The following is a 21,251-nucleotide window of genomic DNA, read 5'->3' on the forward strand; positions in this document are numbered from 1 at the left end:
CCTCGTGCGTCTTTGTCTTTGGCATGTGTGCGTTTGGAACGTTGCTGGGGCAGGGGGACCAAAAAAGTATTTCTGGATCTGGAGGATGAAGAAGACATTGCTGAGGTAGAGGATTCACCGGATTCTGATGCGCTGGCCTGTTGGGTGGGACGATGTCTGCGAGTGCTTCGGTTTCTTGGACAGCCAGGTGTAGACGTTCTGCTCCTTGTGGTCGACTGTGTGGCGCCAGTTGGGTCACAAACAACCCAGAGCAGAAGACTAGAAGCATGGCTTAGTAGGGCCGTGGTGTTCAGATAGCTATTTTTGGACACCCGTGAAAGTAAATGTAATTCTGGTTAATCTTTTCAACAGAACAGATGAACCGGAATTAAATTTACTCTCACGGTTAGTTGGACCGCAGAGTGAAGGGAAAAGCAGCCAACAAGTGCTCAGTATATTTGGGAAGTCCTTCAAGACTGTTGGAATAGCATTCCAGCTGAAGCTTTTTAAGAGAATGCCAAGAGTTTGCAAAGCTGTCATCAAAGCAAAGGGTGGCTACTTTGAAGAATCTAAAATATATTTTAATTTGTTAAAAAAAAAATGTTTACAACATGATGCCATATGTGTTATTTCATAGTTTTAATGTCTTCCCTATTATTTTACAATGTACCATCAAATTACAGGAACTTTTTAACAGTGTATCAATTCATGGTATAAAGGAAATCATGGTGGAGAGGGAAAGAACAGGATAGTTCTTCACAGCCTTCACAGCAGTAAAATCCTGAGCAGTAAAAACCCTAGATGAAAAATGCTTACACATATCACCCTCACCCCTTGACAAAGAATCCCTCAATAACTTTTTTTTTGCGTGTAGCATGGTAGTTTGAAATCCCCTTACCTCTCTCCAAGCCAAGCGTTTTACCTACTCTCCAAACGTAGCATGGTACAGTGGCTGTCTTGACTTCTCTTTTCTTATTAGCTATATGCCTGCTCTTGCATGGAGGTTTGGGAAGGGGATGCAACTGTTATACGTTTTGGGTGGGACAGGACGGTTATTGTAAAAATAAAGAAAAACACATGAGTAGGTGTGTCTAAACTTTTGACTGGTACTGTATATACAGCATAAATGACTGCTAAATATGAACACATTCTGCCAAAACAGTAAATAGACCGGTAGCTTATGTAAAATATTTGACAGTATGGGTAGGCTACAGTATTGCTGTGCAATAGGAGCATGACATCATTGCCTATTTCATCCCAGAGCCTATACCAAGGCAGGACATAGAAACCTAATAATATATTGATGAAATAATTATTGAACAACAATTCGTCTTTTGCATGCCGTGGCCTAATGCAAATTGGCCTAGTTCCAGCAAATAAAGGGTGTTATTGTCACCATAAAAGGTGAATGGAGGGCGTTTTCCAGGCAGAGTTTTAATGCTCATTTTACATCAGATCTCAGTTATAAAGGCAAATGTGCGTATGTATAGCGTGCACCAAGTTTATAAATCTCTATTTTTGTACGTGCTCAGACTTTACAGAAATGGCACAAACAGAAATGTTATGTGAAATGTATGCAACGGTTATAAATGAGGACCCAAGAAATTCATGTTTCTTTTTCAACAATTTACTGTCAGCTTGCTGCAAGTAATTATTGTAAAATTCAGGGTAACTTACTGTGGCTGATCTCTGTCATGTTCACTGACTTGATATGGTGATACGATATGGTAGGAAGGTCAGTTTGCTGCCAACCAAGGATCCCAAGGGTGCTCACTACAAATAATGCTTTAGTAATTATCAACTAATGTTAAGCTATATTGTAATCAACAAAGTTCAGTGAAAATACGTTAAGTTACTGGCAGCTAGTTGCAAGTAAGTTACTTGCAGTTACTGCACTGTAAAACAATCCTGTTTTTTTTACGGTAACTTACTGGCAGCCAGATACCTTAAAGTTACTGTGAAAAAAGTTTACAGTAATGTACATTTAAACCAAAGTTTCTTCAGAATTCCTTCAGATTTTTTTTTTTTTTTTACAGTAACATACTGGCTGCCTTTCTAACATATTAATTGTTTTTGTGTGTGGCTATCAGTAACTTTCAGGTAACTAACTGCCATTAACTTACTCTTAAATGCACAGTAACCTCTTATCAGTGCATCTCTTTATGGTCACAAGCTCTTACAACAATTGCAGAACTGACAGTGTTAAGAGGTGCTCAACCTTTGACGACATAACCATCAACCACTTAAACTGGCACAACACTTCCACTGACGGTTGGTACAAATACCTCAAATTCAGTCATTTGTTGTTTACCATGAATTCACTACAACTAGTATCTGTACTGTACCATCAAATTACAGGAACTTTTTAACAGTGTACCAATTCATGGTATAAAGGAAATCATGGTGGAGAGGGAAAGAACAGGATAGTTCTTCACAGCCTTCACAGCAGTAAAATCCTGAGCAGTAAAAACCCTAGATGAAAAATGCTTACACATATCACCCTCACCCCTTGACAAAGAATCCCTCAATAACTTTTTTTTTTGCGTGTAGCATGGTAGTTTGAAATCCCCTTACCTCTCTCCAAGCCAAGCGTTTTACCTACTCTCCAAACGTAGCATGGTACAGTGGCTGTCTTGACTTCTCTTTTCTTATTAGCTATATGCCTGCTCTTGCATGGAGGTTTGGGAAGGGGATGCAACTGTTATACGTTTTGGGTGGGACAGGACGGTTTGCTTAGAGTGGGATAATGTTGTAAGGAATGGGGCTTAGTGGTATTTTTAGTGTCTGGTGTATGGCATAGGGTTTTCGTGTCTGGTGTGTGGGATAGGATTGGGTGTTGGTCTCTCTCTCTCTCTGGTTTAAGCATACCGTGTGTCAGACACAAAGGCTAGGGTTAGTGATTAGAATGGTTTCAAGATATAGTGTTTGTGTAAGGCTTCTGACGGGTGTTTGTGTGTGTGTCCTCTCCCTGAGCGCAGACCACAGAGGTGGAGGGGAAGAAGAAACACTCGGGCTCCCTGATGGTCTCTGTGGACCAGCTCAGCCGCAACAAGGACCGGACCAACAGTGTGATGAGCGTGGCTACACATACACACTCACATACTCTGCTGGAGGGTACGGAACTCATACACACTCACACACACTGGTGGAGGGTACAGTTGCCTCTACACACATTGTCACACACACACCCACTGGTGGAGGTTACAGAACTCACACTCACTCACACATACTGGTGGATGGTACGGATGCCTCTGTCCTCACATCCAACCTCTCACCTTTCAACCCCTCCCCATTTAGCCCTGCCTTTTTGCAATATACTGACCTGACCACCAGACAACCAGCCTTATAGCATTGGGTCTATTTTTGTGACTCTTTTCCTCCCTCTCCCTCTCTTTCACCCTCTCTCTCTCTCTCTTTTCCACACTCTCCCTCTTTTCCTGTCTCCCTCTTTTCCTGTCTCCCACTCCCATTCCTACTCTCTCCTTTCCTCTTATTCACGCTTTACCATTTTCTCTCTCTTTTTCACTTTGTCTCCCTCTCCTTCTCTTGGTTTACCCCTTTCTCCCCTGCCCCCTTCTGTTTTTTTAAACTCCCTCCCCTTTCCCCATACAGAGCTAGAAGATTCTCAAAGGGCATGTCCATCATGGTGGTATAAGTTTGCCAACCTCTTCTGTGTGTGGGACTGCTTTCCCTTCTGGCTGAAGATCAAGTATGTGCTCAACCTGATCGTCATGGACCCTTTTGTAGATCTGGCCGTCACCATCTGTATCGTCCTCAACACCCTCTTCATGGCCATGGAGCACTACCCCATGACTCCTCGCTTTGATGAGACACTGTCAGTGGGCAATCTGGTGAGAAACAGTCAAGTAGACAGTGTTTAGTGTGTAGGGTACCACAGGAGTGTGTCAACATGTGATTGTCATGTTTCTCACATCCAATTATTTCTCTCTCATACTTGGCTCTCTACCTCTGCTCCATATCTCTCTCTCTCTCACTCTCTCTCTCTCTGTCTCTTTCTTACTCTCACTGTCTCTACCTGCTCTGTCCATGCTGTGAGGATGGAAGTGTGGTACAGATCCCTCAGAGCACTTCTTTGCTGGTTTAATCAGGCCCTTTCTTACACGCACGCATACATACACGCACTACACTCTGCCCTTTGAAGGGAATTCATAAAAAACTCTGCTCTATTTTAAAGCAACCAGCTTGCTCCCCTTCTCTCACCACAGCAGCTATCTCAGTTTCTCTCCCCCAAATGTGTCTCTCTCTTTCTTGCCCCATTTTCTTCTCTGTCTCTCTCTTCCTACTGATTTAGCAGTTTTAACATGGCAGGACAGGGGTATGTCCAGGGGGTGGCAGGGTTGGTTGGTTAGGGGATACATTAAAGTTTAATGTAACATGATAGATCGCTACCTTGTTAAGTGGAGAATACTGCTTGGTATGGTATGAGGCTGGTGTGTGAGTGTGAGGAGAGGTTAGAGGGTATATGTGGTGTCCACTTGCTCTCAGATATCTCAGTTCAGTAGCAGAGTCCCTGGCCTGTCCGTGTCAGGTCAGAGGAATTGGCGTGGTGTAAGGGGTGAGATAGGAAATGAGGTCACAGAGATTGGCGTAGTGTCAGCAGCTATATGGGAAATTAGGTTACAGATGTTGGCATGGTTTCAGTGGTGGTGCAGGATGAATCATTGAGTGCTCTCTGCAGTGATGATTGGGCACATTATCAAGTATTGGGCACATGATCCGGTATTGGGCATAGGCCCACCAACATGCCATCATACAAACCTCCCTGTGTGTGTGCGTGTGTGCGGCACTGCTCTATGACCTTGTCCTGCCAGGACAACCTTCACCAGCACTGAGACTCCAATCAATTTTTAATCAGCACTACATCAAACAAAATGCCATGCAAGCAAGATCCATTTCACATTTCACTCTCAAATTTCTGTATTTAAGCAGAATTTCTACAAATCATAAGTTCTCCGTGATTTTAACCTCCATGTTCTGCATCACAGCATAGCACGCACAGATCAGAACTCTCAGGTAAAAATCTTGAGCAGACATTTTCTGGTTTCTATCAGAGATCAGAATGATATGTTATAATATACTACACACTTGGTTCTATATTCAGATGTAGTATCTTAATTTGATCACTGTTGTCGCAGAGACTTTTCCTGCACTGCAGGAATTTCAAATAAGTCTTGAGATTTACATAAATTCACTGAAAACATGCCGTTCTCTTTCTTTCACTAGATCTCACACCTAAACTATAGCCTACTGTTCCCATTAGAAATTATCAAAACTGGTCAAATCAAGATCCGACATCTGTAGTGCCAAATAAGAGTTCTATGACTTGTAACCATAGCAGATCCATTTTTGGTGCTATATATATTTTTTTTAAATGTTCACCTTTATTTAACCAGGTAGGCTAGTTGAGAACAAGTTCTCATTTGCAACTGCAACCTGGCCAAGATAAAGCATAGCAATTTGACACATACAACAACACTGAGTTACACATGGAATAAACAAAACATACAGTCAATAATACAGTAGAAAAAAAGAAAACAAAAAAAGTCTATATACAGTGAGTGCAAATGAGGTAAGATAAGGGAGTTAAGGCAAGGTTAACACCATTTTGAAGGTTCTATAAAGAACCATGATCATACAGTTCTAAATGGAACCTGTATGGTTCTATAAAGACAACACATGACTTTGCAGCAAGCCTGCTTGCACCAATCCCACATTGTAAATAAAAAAAGTTGATTCAACATACAATTGTAATGCAACCAGCTGCAATAGGATTGTGAGTTTACTCAACATTTGAGGATATAGTTGAACCAACATACAAAATGCTTTCTTGCTAAATTATGTGTAATTAGGGGTTCACAGTGAAGCTCTGAAAGCTATTGTTATTTTCAGAATTATTATTTATTTATTTATTTGTTGACATGGTCCAAAAAAAACCTCAAGCATAGATTGGTAACTTTTTTCCTAATTTGGCACACAGAAACTAGAGGCCATGAGTAACTTGGTCAAAAAGAATGGCACTGATTGGCCAAAAAGTGGTTCTGTTATAAGCAGTCTCACTTCCATCGCCCTGTTTGACCTAGAGACTTGAATGCCTCATGCTTAACAAATTTGCCTCAAGGACCCACAAGGTCCATCAGGATAGATTTATCGCTATCTTGGACATTTTGGAAAACCTTTGAAAAACATATTCCCATGAACCAGAAGTCCAAATAACACTCAATTGGGTATGTAGGCCCATGGTACATCTTTTAACATAGTTTGAGAAAAGGGATTGGTAAAGAGATGGCTTAGGTATTGATAAATCAGGAAATCTGATTTTAAGTGTCCATTTAAATCCAATCGGAATCCACTTCACAATGGTCTATCAACTTGAAACAATACCGTGATGAACTATGTTAAATTTGTCATTGATTTCTTAAAGAATAAGGAAAATAATTATAAAAAATCTTCTTCTCTTGAACTAAAAGTCAGATTCACTCCAAATTTGGTCTTTGGATTCATCACAATAGTCCCTAAAGAGTTCAAGAAGATAGCATTGATCCATTCAAAGATGGCCTTACTTTACCAGTAGATGCATATGAAAACATATGTTAATATATATGCTCAAATATGCTACAAATACTTACAAAATCTTCTCAACCATAGGACCAAATGACACCAAATGAATGTAGGCCCATGGTATGTGTTAACTTCTTAGTTTGAGAAAAGCTAAGGGATTGGTCAAAAGATGGCTGAGTTATTGACAAATCAAAAATCAGATTTTACGTGTCCATTTAAAGCACTGTAAATACACTCCACAAGGACCTATCAACTTGAAATTTTCCATCGCTATCGTGGACATCGCTAAGATGAACCACAGAATTTGGTATTGATATCTCAAAAAACAAGGAAACCATTAAGAACTTATATATGTAACACTAATGCTCAAAATCATCTGCAATCATCATCTCTACATGAACCATTAACTCCAAATTAAATATGGCCGCACTGTGGCTATAGATGCACATTAGCACATATGGTAATGCTACAAATACTTGAAAAATCTTCTTCTCCTGAACCATAAGTCAGATTGACTTCAGATTTTATTTTATTTGGTATATAGACTCAATGAATTAGCCTCTAATGAATATGAATATGAGTATGATTAGTTGCTGCATTCAAAGTCGGCCATGCTACACCACTAGATGAACTGATTGGCATGAAATTTGGTATGTAAACCTTATGTATATGTCCTTAGAAGCTGTGTGAATATAAAGTTACTGCAACCTTTAATGGCTGCACCAGACCAGTTGGTGGCACTATAGAATGGATATATAGAATGGCGCTGGAGGGAATAGCAGCTGTTTTACGGGATCCTGACCAATTGTATTTTTGTGGTTTTTTTGCTGATCTTAACTTTTTTTGTACATAATGTTTCCGGCATCGTTGTTTCCTAAAAAGCTTCTGGACATCAGAACACTGATCATTAACCTCAATTTGGATGAGGATTTCTACTTCAATGAGTCAGCGACGAAAGACATACTGCTCATCCTGGACCAGGCCCATATCCCCGACAATCGAAAAAGGAAGAGCCTGTATTATACAGGCCGGCGTGTGGGATACCTGATGAGACTACGTCGGCAAGTGAATAAACCGCCTCTACCCACGTACTATTGGTGAACGTGCAATCACTGGAAAATAAACTGGACGAGCTCTGTTCAAGACTATCCTATCAACGTTATCTGAAGAACTTTAATATCCAATGCTTCTACGAGAAGTGGCTGAACAAGGATATGGAAATATAAATCTAGCTGTTTTTTCTATACATCGGCAGGACAGAATGGCAGCATCGGGGTGTGTGTCTCTTTGTTAACAACTGGTGCACAATCTCTAATTTTAAGGAAGTCTTAAGGTTCTGCTCACCTGAGTTAGAATACCTCATGATACGCTGTAGAACATACTATTTACTGCTGCTGGCACTAAGACTGCACTCAACATAGGGCCATAAACAAACAAGAAAATGCTCACCCACAGGTGGCGCTCGTAGTGGCCCGTGATTTTAATCAAAGAAAAACTGAAATCCGTCATACATAATTTTTACCAGCATGTCACCTGTTCAACTACAGGCGGAAAAAACTCTAGATTACCTTTAATCCACAAATAGAAACACACACAAAACTCTCCCTCGCCCTACATTTGGCAAATCTGACCATAACTTTATCCTCCTTATTCCTGCGTACAAGCAAAAACTCAAACAGGAAGCACCAGTGACGCGCTCAACAGTGACGAGCTCAATACAGAAGTGGTCCGATGAAGCGGATGCTAAGCTACAGGACTGTTTTGCTAGCACAGACCGGAATATGTTCCGGGATTCATCCTATGGCATTGAGTTTACCAGCTTCATTAATAAGTACATTGACAACGTTGCCACCCACAGTGACCGTACATGCATATCCCAACCAGAAGCCATGGATTACAGGCAACATCCGCACTGAGCTAAAGGCTAGAGTTGCTGCTTTCAAGGAGCGGGACTCTAATCTGGATGCTTATAAGAAATTCCACTATGCCCTCCGACAAACCATCAAACAGGCAAAGCGTCAATACAGAAGTAAGATCCAATCTTACTACACCGGTTCTGACGCTGGTCGGATGTGGCAGGGCTTGCAAACTCTCTTTATACCAGGCGGTGTCAGAGGAAGGCCCTAAAAATTGTCAAAGACTCCAGCCACCCAAGTCATAGACTGTTCTGTCTGCGCCCGCACGGCAAGCGGTACCAGAGCCCCGAGTTTGAGACCAAAAGGCCCCTGAGCAGCTTCTACCCCCAAGCTATTAGACTGCTGAACAGTTAATCAAATGGCTTCCCGGACTATTTTCATTGACCTCCTTTTTATTTGCACTGACTCTCTAGCACTGGCTCTATGCACACTTACTGGACTCTACCCCCCCCCCCCCGTGCACGAACGTACAAACACACATACTACATATGTTCACATACACACTAGCGCATATTAAGCGCATGTACGCCCCACAAACACTCACACATTGACACACTTTCACACTCTTTACATACACTGATGATAATCTGTTTATTTTATTTGCCTGATTGCCTAGTCACTTTTACCCCTACCTTCATGAAGATATTACCTCAACTACCTCGTACCACTGCACATTGACTCTGTATATAGCCTCATTATAGTTAGATTATTTTGTCACTATTTCCTTTTAATTTTGACAATTTTTCTTACTTTTTAACTCTGCATTGTTGGGAAAGAGCTCGTAAGTAAGCATTTCATGATAAAGTCTACACTTCTTGTATTAAGCACATGTGACAAACAACAATTTATTTGATTTATAGATATCATTGGCACAAATGGCACCATAGGATACTAGTGCAATATCTATTGATGAATTGGACTTTGCAAATCAATGTTAGATTTAAATTATGCAGATTAACAATTTATGATATTGTGACTAGTATATCTATGATCAAATATTGTTGCCCTATTATGTCACCTGAATGTAGTGAAAAGTGTATATTTTATTCGGGAAAAATAGATACCGGAAGTCCTGCCTCCCGCGCAGTCAGCGTATTACAGCTGTGAGAGTATATTGAAGTATTGTAATGTGGTGTCACGCTCGTCGTAAGAAGGAGACCAAGGCGCAGCGTACTTAGAGTTCCACATGTTTAATAAATATGAAACTCACCAAAAACAATACAGAAGAAAACGAAGGGTGCTGGGCTGCTCACAGGCAGCTACACAAACACAAGATCCCACAATCACAGGTGGGAAAAAGGGCTGCCTAAGTATGATCCCCAATCAGAGACAACAATAAACAGCTGCCTCTGATTGGGAACCTTACTAGGCCAACAAAGAAATAGACACATAGATATGCCCACCCAAGTCACACCCTGACCTAACAAAATAGAGAATACAACAGGCTCTCTAAGGTCAGGGCGTGACATGTGGAGTGTACCAATTTAGATTTTAATAATTTACACAAATGAAGTCCCAGAATAAAATAATTACTGCAATACGAATTATGGAGTGCTTACATTTTTATCCAACTGATCTTGTGTCCCTTCTGTCATCTAGTGATGTGCAGTTCACAAATGATTCATCATATTTTTACTAACTCAAGAGTCATGATTAGTTTTTTGGAGTGACTCGTTTGTTTTAGTTGTTCGTTTGACCTGCTGGGCGCAATGCAATGAGTCCTAAAGCAGGATTGATACATGCTCCTCCGACTCAGCGGCTCCAGAGACGTGTATGTTTAAATACATGTTCAGAACTGATAATTGATTCCATGGTTTAAGAATGACTGCAATTAATTGATTATTAAATGTTGATTATTAAATGTTATGATACACACAGCTTTGTAAAACCAAAACATACACACCCTCTGCTCAACGAACTCGAGAACGAAATGTTTGGGGGGCTGCAGTTTGCAAATTATAATGTGCTTATCACCCTCATGGCAGTCAAGCAATGCATTCCGCCAAGAGTCGATCACAATCTAGTCCGGTTGCAGCCACAACTAGACCTTGTTTCAAATGTATCAAGAACTAATCTTATTTGTATTCCGAGCATTCAACAAATGTAGCCTACATATTTTAAAAAGCACACTTTTGCAAGTCTCAGTCACAAATGACAGCTCCAATAAGCCCCCTATGGTGAACTATATGTGAACATGTTTTCAGTTCATCATTTGCCGGTAGGGGTCACACCTGATTCAACTTATCAACTAATCAGCAGGCCCTCAGAGTTGAATCAGGTGTGTTTGTCCGGGGCGATAACAAAAATGTGTGCTGTTGGGGGTACCCAGCATGGTTGGTCTGCTCGAGTTGTAATAGGTTTATAGATTGTGTGTGACTTTTAAACTGTATTTTTGTTCGCAAAATGTGCTAACATAGGTACCCATATAATCCATGGTATACAAGAATGTACCCTTATTCTCTTGGGACATTCATTGGGACCTTTTCATCTGCAGACAGGGTTTTACGGTTCTCTGTACCTAAGGACGGAAAACATCACAAAGTAAACAGGCTGCATTATACTCAAATTAGAAAGCACTGAATATTATGTTGCTATATCTCTCTGTCCTCAGTTTTTCTCACTAAGGATTGGAACTGGAGAATATTTTCATAATGTCCTCCCACAAAGGTACCCGGTCTATCCAGAGTAGCCTACTCTCCCTTCTGACAGTGTAACGGCTGTCGGGAGAGAGAGTAGACCAAGGCGCAGCGGAGTTAGTGTTCATCATGATTTTAATTAACGTAAGAACACTATACAAAACTGAACAAAAACACGACAGCAAAACAGTCCTGTTAGGAAATAATCTAACAGAAACAATTACCCACAAAACCCCAACGGAAAAACAGGCACTTATGTGTGACTCCCAATCAGCAACAACCAACAACAGCTGTGCCTGATTGGAAGCCACACGGCCAAAATCAATGAAACAGACAACATAGAAAATGAACATAGAACGCCCACCCAATGTAACACCCTGGCCTAACCAAAATAAAGAACAAAAACCCCCTCTCTATGGCCAGGGCGTTACAGACAGCTGTAACTGCTAGCTAATCCTTTCACCCTCTTCCACGGCTGTTAGCTAGCTACTTAGCTACAAATGCATTTAGAGTTACAACGATAAATATATCAAGATAGCTAGCTAATAGGAAGTTAGCAAGCTGGTAATATTTAGATGACTTAGCTAGCTACAGTGCATTCGGAAAGTATTCAGACCCCTTGACTTCTTCCACATTTTGTTACGTCACAGCCTTATTCTAAAATTGATTAAATAGTTTTTCCCCCCTCATCAACCTACACACAAAACTCCATAATGACAATTTTGCAAATTTATAAAATATATATTTTTTAAATATCACATTTACGTAAGTATTCAGACCCTTTACTCAGTACTTTGTTGAAGCACCTTTGGCAGTGATTACAGCCTTGAATCTTCCTGGGTATGAGGCTACAAGCTGGACACACATCTGTTTGGGGAGTTTCTCCCATTCTTCTCTGCAGATCCTCTCAAGCTCTGTCAGGTTTGATGGGGAGCGTCCCTGCACAGCTATTTTCAGGTCTCTCCAGAGAAGTTAGATCGGGTTCAAGTCTGGGCTCTGGCTGGGCCACTCAAGGACATTCAGAGACTTGTCCCGAAGCCACTCCTGCGTTGTCTTGGCTGTGTGCTTAGGGTCGTTGTCCTGTTTGAAGGTGAACCTTCGCCTCAGTCTGAGGTCCTGAGCGCTCTGGAGCAGGTTTTCATCAAGGATATCTCTATACTTTTCTCCGTTCATCTTTCCCTCGATCCTAACTAGTCCCTGCCGCTGAAAAACATCCCCACAGCATGATGCTGCTACCACCGTGCTTCACCGTAGGGATGTTGCCAGGTTTCCTCCAGACATGACGCTTAACAGTCAGGCCAAAGAATTCAATCTTGGTTTCATCAGACCAGAAAATCTTGTTTCTCATGGTCTGAGAGTCCTTTTGGTGCCTTTTTGCAAACTCCAAGCAGGCTGTCATGTTCCTTTTACTGAGGAGTGGCTTCCATCTGGCTACGTCCATAAAGGCCTGATTGGTGGAGTGCTGCAAAGATGGTTGTCCTTCTGGAAGGTTCTCCCATCTCCACTGGAGCTCTGTCAGAGTGACCATCGGGTTCTTGGTCACCTCCCTGACCAAGGCCCTTCTCCCCCAATTGCTCAGTTTGGCCAGGCGGCCAAGTCTAGGAAGAGTCTTGGTGGTTCCAAACTTCTTTCATTTAAGAATGATAGAGGCCACTGTGTTCTTGGGGACCTTCAATGTTGCAGAATTTTTTTGGTGCCCTTCCCTGGATCTGTATCTCGACACAATCCTGTCTTGGAGCTCTACGGACAATTCCTTTGGTTTTTGCTCTGACATGCACTGTCAACAGGTGTCCAATCAATTGAATTTACCACAAGTGGACTCCAATCAAGTTGTAGAAACATCTCAAGGATGATCAATGGAAATAGGATGCACCTGAGCTCAATCTCAAGTATCATAGCAAACGCTCTGAATATTTATGTAAATAACGTATTTCTGTTTCTTCTATTTAATAAATTTGCTAGCATTTCTAAAAACAAGTTTTCACATTGTCATTATGGGGTATTGTGTGTAGATTGATTAGGATTTTTTTTTATTTAATCCATTTTAGAATAAGGCTGTAATGTAACAAAATATGGAAAAAGTCAAGGGGTCTGAAAACTTTCCGAATGCACTGTATGCAGTATGTAATGTTAGCTAACTAGCAAACATTACGTTAGCAGAAACATAGCCTGCACACTAAGTTTCTGTAGTAGGCTAGCTAGCTAATAATAAATAGTTTTTTGATAATTTTCGAAATGTATTTACTTACTTGAATAGGTTCTCCCACTGCCTCCATTTTCTGTGTCCTTAGAAAAACGAAATAATGGGCAATCTTCCCGAAGTTTCCGGTGGTACCAAAAGCAGCCAGTCATGTAGACGTTCGGAGAACTTTCAACAGACTGACTTTAGTCTTCAAGCATGGAGCCTGGTGCGGTTGCTAAGTGATTTGTGACACAACTGCAAGCCCTCTATTGGAATCCAGCCAGAGTGAGAATAGCCAACAATTGGAACTTCTAATCACCTACAATCTGCATTTTTATATATATAAAAAATGTAATTCACCTTTATTTAACCAGGTAGGCTAGTTGAGAACAAGTTCTCATTTACAACTGCGACCTGGCCAAGATAAAGCAAAGCAGTGTGTCACAGACAACAACACAGAGTTACACATGGAATGACATGGAATAAACAATAAACAAGCCAATAACACAATAAGCAAGTCAATGACACAGTAGAAAAAAGTCTATATACAGTGTGTGCAAAAGGCATGAGGAGGTAGGCAATAAATAGGCCATAGTAGCGAAGAATTACAATTTAGAAGATTAACACTGGAGTGATAAATGAGCAGTTGATGATATGCAAGCAGAGATACTGGTGTGCAAAAGAGCAGAAAAGTAAATAAAAGCAGTATGGGGATGAGGTAGGTAGATTGGGTGAGCTATTTACAGATGGACTATGTACAGCTGCAGCGATCGGTTAGCTGCTCAGGTAGCTGATGTTTAAAGTTGGTGAGGGAAATATAAGTCTCCAGCTTCAGCGATTTTTGCAATTCGTTCCAGTCACTGGCAGCAGAGAACTGGAAGGAAAGGCGGCAAAATGAGGTGTTGGCTTTGGGGATGATCAGTGAGATATACCTGCTGGAACGTGTGCTGGTGTTGTTATCGTGACCAGTGAGCTGAGATAAGGCAGAGCTTTACCTAGCATAGACTTATAGATGACCTGGAGCCAGTGGGTCTGGCAACAAATATGTAGCGAGGGCCAGCCGACTAGAGCATACAGGTCGCAGTGGTGGGTGGTATAAGGTGATTTGGTAACAAACCGGATGGCACTGTGATAGACTGCATCCAGTTTGCTGAGTAGAGTATTGGAAGCTATTTTGTAGATGACATCGCCGAAGTCGAGGATCGGTAGGATAGTCAGTTTTACTAGGGTAAGCTCGGCGGTGTGAGTGAAGGAGGCTTTGTAGCGAAATAGAAAGCCGATTCTAGATTTGATTTTGGTTTGGAGATGTTTAATATGAGTCTGGAAGGAGAGTTTACAGTCTAGCCAGACACCTTGGTATTTATAGTTGTGCACATATTCTTGGTCAGAACCGTCCAGGGTGGTTATGCTTGTCGGGCGGGTTGGAGTAGCGAACGGTTGAAAAGCATGCATTTGGTTTTACTAGTGTTTAAGAGCAGTTGGAGGACACGGAAGGAGTGTTGTATGGCATTGAAGCTCGTTTGGAGGTCAGTTAGCACAGTGTCCGAGGAAGGGCCAGAAGTATACAGAATGGTGTCGTCTGCGTAGAGGTGGATCAGGGAATCACCCACAGCAAGAGTGACATCATTGATATATATACAGAGAAAAGAGTCGGCCCGAGAATTGAACCCTGTTGTACCCCCATAGAGACTGCCAGAAGTCTGGACAACAGGCCCTCCGATTTGACACACTGAACTCTGTCTGCAAAGTAGTTGATGAACCAGGCGAGGCATTCATTAGAGAAACCAGGGCTATTGAGTCTGCCGATAAGAATATGGTGATTGACAGAGTCGAAAGCCTTGGCCAGGTCGATGAAGACGGCTGCACAGTACTGTCTTTTATCGATGGCGGTTATGATATCGTTTAGTACCTTGAGCGTGGCTGAGGTGCACCCGTGACCGGCTCAGAAACTGGATAACACAGCGGAGAAGGTACAGTGGGATTCGAAATGGTCAGTGATCTGTTTATTAACTTGGCTTTCGAAGACTTTAGTGAGGCAGGGCAGGATAGATATATAGCAGTTTGGGTCTAGAGTGTCACCCCCTTTGAAGAGGGGGATGACCTTGGCAGCTTTCCAATCTTTAGGGATCTCGGACGATACGAAAGAGAGGTTGAACAGGCTGGTAATGGGGGCAGATAGTTTTAGAAAGAGAGGGTCTAGATTGTCTAGCCCAGCTGATTTGTACGGGTCCAGGTTTTGCATTGACAATGACTGACATGGTCAGAAATATGAATTTTTGAGACTAGCTAAATCATATAAATTGGAACAGCCATCTCAATAATGGGTGCATTAAATCCAACTTCTGAGAGATTAGATCAGTTTAGAAACATGTATGTAGCATAAGATTAATCAACCAATCAATGTACATTAAAAAACACAGGTATTGAAACAAACAATTCTGAATATCAACCTGCAATAAAGCAGGCTGGGAAAGATGGTAATGATGGGCGTGGTTTTGAGCAAACATACATTTGTAATTTTACTCAACAAGCTTGTTCAAATTAGCTTACATAGAGCAGAGTATGTTGAGTAAACACAACACGTTATCTCAAATTCTTGTACATTTGAAGTCCACTATACTCACATATTTAGCTGATTAAGCCATTGGTTAATGCTTTTTTACAGTGTTACCTTCCAAAGGCAATCATGACTTTGTCATTTTTGCTCACATCGAGCAGAGTTTGTTGAGTAGCTTACATTCTTGTCCTTTTGAAGTCCACTCAACTCACAGAATAAGGATTATTAAGGAATTGGTTAAGTTGGCTTTTTTACAGTGCATGTAATTAGAGTAAAATACTGTAAAATAAAAAAACACATCTCCCTCAATGAATTACAGTAGCATTTACTTGTTTATGGTATAATACTAGCTGCTGGTAAGTTACTGTCAAATTCACAGCAACCCCTTTACAGTCTAAATTGCACCCTTGAATTGAAACGAAATGAATCTCCTGAATTTAAGTGGGGTTGACCCCAAACCTGTGTCCTACAGTGGTAGCTTGACCCTAGGATCTGACTGTTAACCTTTTTCTCTTTTTGCACTTACAGGTTTTCACTGGTATCTTTGCTGGTGAGATGTTTGCCAAGCTGGCTGCCATGGATCCATACTACTACTTCCAGGAGGGCTGGAATTGTTTTGACAGCTTCATCGTGACCCTCAGTTTAGTCGAGCTGGTATTGGCTGACATTGAGGGTCTGTCTGTGCTCAGGTCATTCCGATTGGTGAGTAAGAAAAGTGTTGTGGATTGGAATGAGGGAGCATAATGATAACCGTCTATGACCTTGATGTCCAGACAGTTTACCGAAGGTGGGGTGAAGGGTTCACTCTGCAGCAGAGTTAGCTTGACTTGACTAATGCCGAAATTCTCAAACAGTATGATTAACCACCTCAAATCTGTCTCTCCTACCCTCCCTCCCTCTCTGTCTTTTGTCTAGCTGAGAGTGTTTAAGCTGGCCAAATCGTGGCCCACACTCAACATGCTCATCAAAATCATTCATTCTTCTGTGGGAGCCCTGGGAAACTTGACCTTGGTGCTGGCCCTTATCGTCTTCATCTTCGCCGTGGTTGGCATGCAACTGTTTGGAAAGAACTACAAGGACTGTGTCTGTAAGATCGCAACAAGCTGTAAGCTGCCCCGTTGGCACATGAATGACTTCTTTCACTCATTTCTCATGGTGTTTCGGGTTCTGTGCGGGGAGTGGATCGAGTCCATGTGGGACTGCATGGAGGTGGCCGGCCAGAACATGTGCATGATCGTCTTCTTGATGGTCATGGTCATAGGCAACTTGGTGGTAAGAAAAACAACCATTGAAATATCTATAATCGAGTAGCAGTTTCTTGCATACCCAACCTGTGAAGATCAGGCCTCTCTTTACTTAGTGAATTGGAAGCAAGTAGCATTTCTGCATCCACATCCACATGTAACTATGGTTTGTGCATTATAAGTTTAGTCTGGTTAAGCCTGATATCAGTTAGTTTGCGGTTAGTGACACATCTGCTAAGACCTGCTCTCTGTGCACGGCCCTCTCCCCAGGTGTTGAACCTGTTCCTTGCCTTGTTGCTGAGCTCGTTTAGCGCAGACAACCTGGCACCCTCAGACGATGATGGAGAACAGAACAACCTGCAAATAGCCGTTGGTCGAATAAAGACGGGGATTGCCTGGGCCAAGGTCTTTGTAGCCGAGGTTATGAAGAAGGTATGCTGTGATGACATGTCCTCTATGTTCTGTTATGTATGACATCACTCTGATGTCATTGTTGTGTTGTTTCTGTGTTGTTTTAACAACACCAAGACAAACTCTTTCACAATGTACTTGAACGTCAGTATTTGTTTCCTGACTGATTTTAAATCTGATTCTGATTGCAAATCTGATTCTGATTGCAAGGAGGAGGAAGAAGCAGAGGATGAGCAGAAGCATCTTGATGAGTTTGACGAGAAGCTTAACTGCATCGCAAACCAGAAGGGCATAGACATCAACCGCGAGCTGGACTACATCAATGGTACTACCAGCGGTATTGGCAGCAGCGTGGGCAAGTACATGATCGACGAGGACCACATGTCCTTCATCCACAATCCCAACCTGACCGTGTGCGTTCCCATTGCGGTCGGGGAGTCAGACTTCGATAACCTCAACACCGAGGACTTCAGCAGCGAGTCGGATGTGGAGAACAGCAAAGACGTAAGTATGGAGGGATGGGTGTAATATATTCTTTCTATGCTATTTAAATATAGAAAATGATACATTTGGTTGGTGCGTGGGGTTATATAAGAGGGGAGGTTGATGGTTGAGGAAGGTGGTTAATCGGAAAATGGGAAGGGGGGTTTTGGGTGCTTGATTAGGTGGAAGGTTTGACTGAGTTCTGTTGGAGGTTTAGGATAAGTTGTGAATTGAGTTGTTGAGACCTTATCAAATATAGTGGTTACATCATTTTCTATGAATTGGAGTGCGTTAGCATCCACTCTTCTAAAATCGCTCATACTTCTGACTTCTTATATGTTTTTTGTAGGTTTTCACATATTCTATATGAATTAGCTAGCTTCGAGTAGCTGAATATGTCTTCCCTACATAGCCGCAAAAGTGTGACACATTCATATTTCTCAAAAACAACTTTATTTCAAAGGAGTGCTATACTGCACATGTGCAGTTTGGCACAGCTCGTTAACTTGAGATGATCACAAGTTTCTACGTAGCTAGCTTGGTGGCCATTACACTGCTAGTTAGCGTGATCAAGGGTTTGTATTGGAATGGCCGTTAGAAATGTCTCTTTCTGTACAGAATTTCTTTGATTTAGCTAAATCTCACCTAACTAAACACGTTAGTTAGCTAACTAGCACAACTAACACAATGTATTTTGCAAACCTAGATAGCTACGTACTGAAACAAATGCAACGGATCTGTAACTCAAATCAGAAATCACATCAGGATTAGCTTATACTAATCAAAAGATACAGTTATTTTAGTAATCGCATCGTCTTTCACAAGTTGAACCGTGGCTAATGTGTTTGCCTTTATCCGTCACCGGCTCTCCTGATGAGTAGGAGGTAATGTATACACTTTTGTTAGCAAATGCAAGCTACAATACGCCAATGATGAGACTGTGACCATAGAAATATAACTCCTAGAAGTGGTTTAGCCCCTCAGACCATGGCAATTTGACAGCCCCTTATGGGTACACTTAATATGGCTGACATTGTATGCTTAATTGCCACGTTCACATGGAATGTTCATTAAAATGATGCTGTGGCTTTATAATGTCAATTGTGTTGACTGTTAATAAAGCACAAATTGAATGCTGTACTTCCAGCTTTATTTTCTGATCATGGGTACATGGGTAAAAATGGCCGCCAGTCTACCCATCAATGACCCATTGACTTGGATGTCCGTTCTAGGAATTATATTTCTATGACTGACTTTGAAGGTAATGTATAGCTACATTTATGTTAGCTAATACAAGCCACAATACGGTAGTGATGAGAAAGAATGACTTTGTGACTAAATAGGATTTAGCAAGGTGTGTCAACAAAGTGCTTACTTTCACTTGCGCATCTTCTAATGGTTAACTAGAAATAGTTAACACACTCCAGAAAACAAATCAATCAGAGGAAATATTTATTCCTTATAGCAAAACATTATGCCTCAAGCTTATTATTGCGTTTGCACCCACTACTAACCAGGGGTTGGAACCATTATGGTTTCGTTCTGAACAGAACCATTATTTTTTCCTTCCGTTCCAATGTTCCGAACAACAAAATAAAGTTTTGAACCGGTTCGAACCCAAAAAAAGTACCGGTTTATATTGTTCCTTTCTATTCTTTTTTAAACCTCTGAAACCGTAATTTATTTACATTTAGCTCGACATTAAATGACTTCACCAATTAGTGCGGATAGAGCAGCTTGCTATGGAGCGGGTAAGCAATTTAATCTCTATAGGAAAGTCTTTAAGAACAAATTGTATTTTGCCGTAAAAGCATGGTAAAATCATAATGAAAGACAATCACACACACTGTGGTGCCAGTCACAGTGTAGGGCGCGAGATGCAACTGACATTTTGCAGATGAGGAGAGCACGAGAGATGAAGGAGGAAGCTTGCCTTGAAGCGCTGGGCACATAGCTACGGGAGCAGCACCACCTGAAAAAATGGTATTAATAAAAAAAATTATAATAATTTAAATATTTTTTCACAAAAGTAGTGCGCTGGGCCTTTACTAGTCCTGAATAAGCGCGGGGAAATGTTTTTTTCAGCACCATGCTTGTAATGTCGGCAGTAGGCTACAGTAACCTATGCTTCAGAGGGGAGGGGAGGGGAGGGGAGGGACAGATAGCCTACACACAAGTATACCCACTGGCAAAGATTTCCAGCCGGTAGGCAGACGCTGGAATACGTTTCTGAGTGGCAGTGAGGGCTTTGCATTGGCGCTTTGTTGCGATTTTTGTGGGACTGGAAAAAATGGGCAGAATGTAAAAGAAAGTTATTAACCGCTTCCCATGCTTTTAAAATAACGGTTATGTCCCGGAACAGTATAGATCACTTTAGTTTCAGGTTAGGGCTCTGTTCCTCAAATCATTTCCTTCTTTTCCAGTTTTCGGTTCTGTTCCCTGAACTGGTTCCAACCCTTGCTACTAACCACTATTGTTATCCAGCATATTCATTTTAATTAGTGTGCTTGCTTCAGCAAGATCACTACCGTTAAATAGCTGATGCAATCGCTCAAATTTTCTTCAGGAAATTTACCTTTTCTAGTTATAGATGTAGCATGATGCTTTGCAGAGTAGCCAAATACAGTGCCTTCAGAAAGTGTTTATACCCCTTGACTTATTCCACATTTTGTTGTGTTACTGACTGAATTCAAAATGTTTTAAATGTTGTTGTTTTTATTTCTTACCCATCTACACTCAATACCCCATAATGACAAAGTAAAAACATGTTTATAGAAAATGTTGCATATTTATTGGAAATGAAATACAGAAATATCTCATTTCTTCACACCCCTGAGTCAATACATGTTAGAATCACCTTTGGCAGCGATTACAGCTGTGAGTCTTTCTGGGTAAATCTCTAACAGCTTTGCACACCTGGATTGTACAATATTTGCACTTATTTTTTTTGTTCAAGTTCTGTCAAGTTGACTGCCATTTTCAAGTCTTGCCATAGATTTTAAGCCGATTTAAGTCAAAACTATAACTAGGCCACTCAGGACCATTCAATGTAATCTCGGTAAGCAACTGTAGTGTATATTTGGCCTTGTGTTTTAGGTTATTGTCCTCCTGAAAGGTGAATTTGTCTCCCAGTGTCTGTTTGGAAAGCAGACTGAACCAGATTTTCCTCTAGGATTTTGCCTGTGCTTAGCTCTATTCCATTTATTTTTATCTTTAAAAAAAAAAAATTCAGGTCCTTGCTGATGACAAGCATACCCATTACAT

General features: G+C 41.3%; 1 protein-coding gene across 3 annotated transcripts in view; it reads left to right on the top strand.

The window, feature by feature from the left end:
• The window catches only part of LOC115207906 (sodium channel protein type 8 subunit alpha), a 120,001-nt gene that overhangs the window by 64,229 nt on the left and 34,521 nt on the right, over positions 1–21,251 (top strand). For all 3 annotated transcript variants that reach the window (XM_029775464.1, XM_029775465.1, XM_029775463.1), the window contains 6 exons: positions 2,958–3,093; positions 3,592–3,830; positions 16,378–16,551; positions 16,765–17,121; positions 17,364–17,525; positions 17,715–18,008. In XM_029775464.1, the coding sequence (XP_029631324.1) occupies positions 2,958–3,093; positions 3,592–3,830; positions 16,378–16,551; positions 16,765–17,121; positions 17,364–17,525; positions 17,715–18,008 (1,362 nt within the window). The remainder of the gene's footprint in view (positions 1–2,957; positions 3,094–3,591; positions 3,831–16,377; positions 16,552–16,764; positions 17,122–17,363; positions 17,526–17,714; positions 18,009–21,251) is intronic.

Source organism: Salmo trutta, chromosome 14, assembly GCF_901001165.1.
Source record: "Salmo trutta chromosome 14, fSalTru1.1, whole genome shotgun sequence".
NCBI classification, from domain to species: domain Eukaryota; kingdom Metazoa; phylum Chordata; class Actinopteri; order Salmoniformes; family Salmonidae; genus Salmo; species Salmo trutta.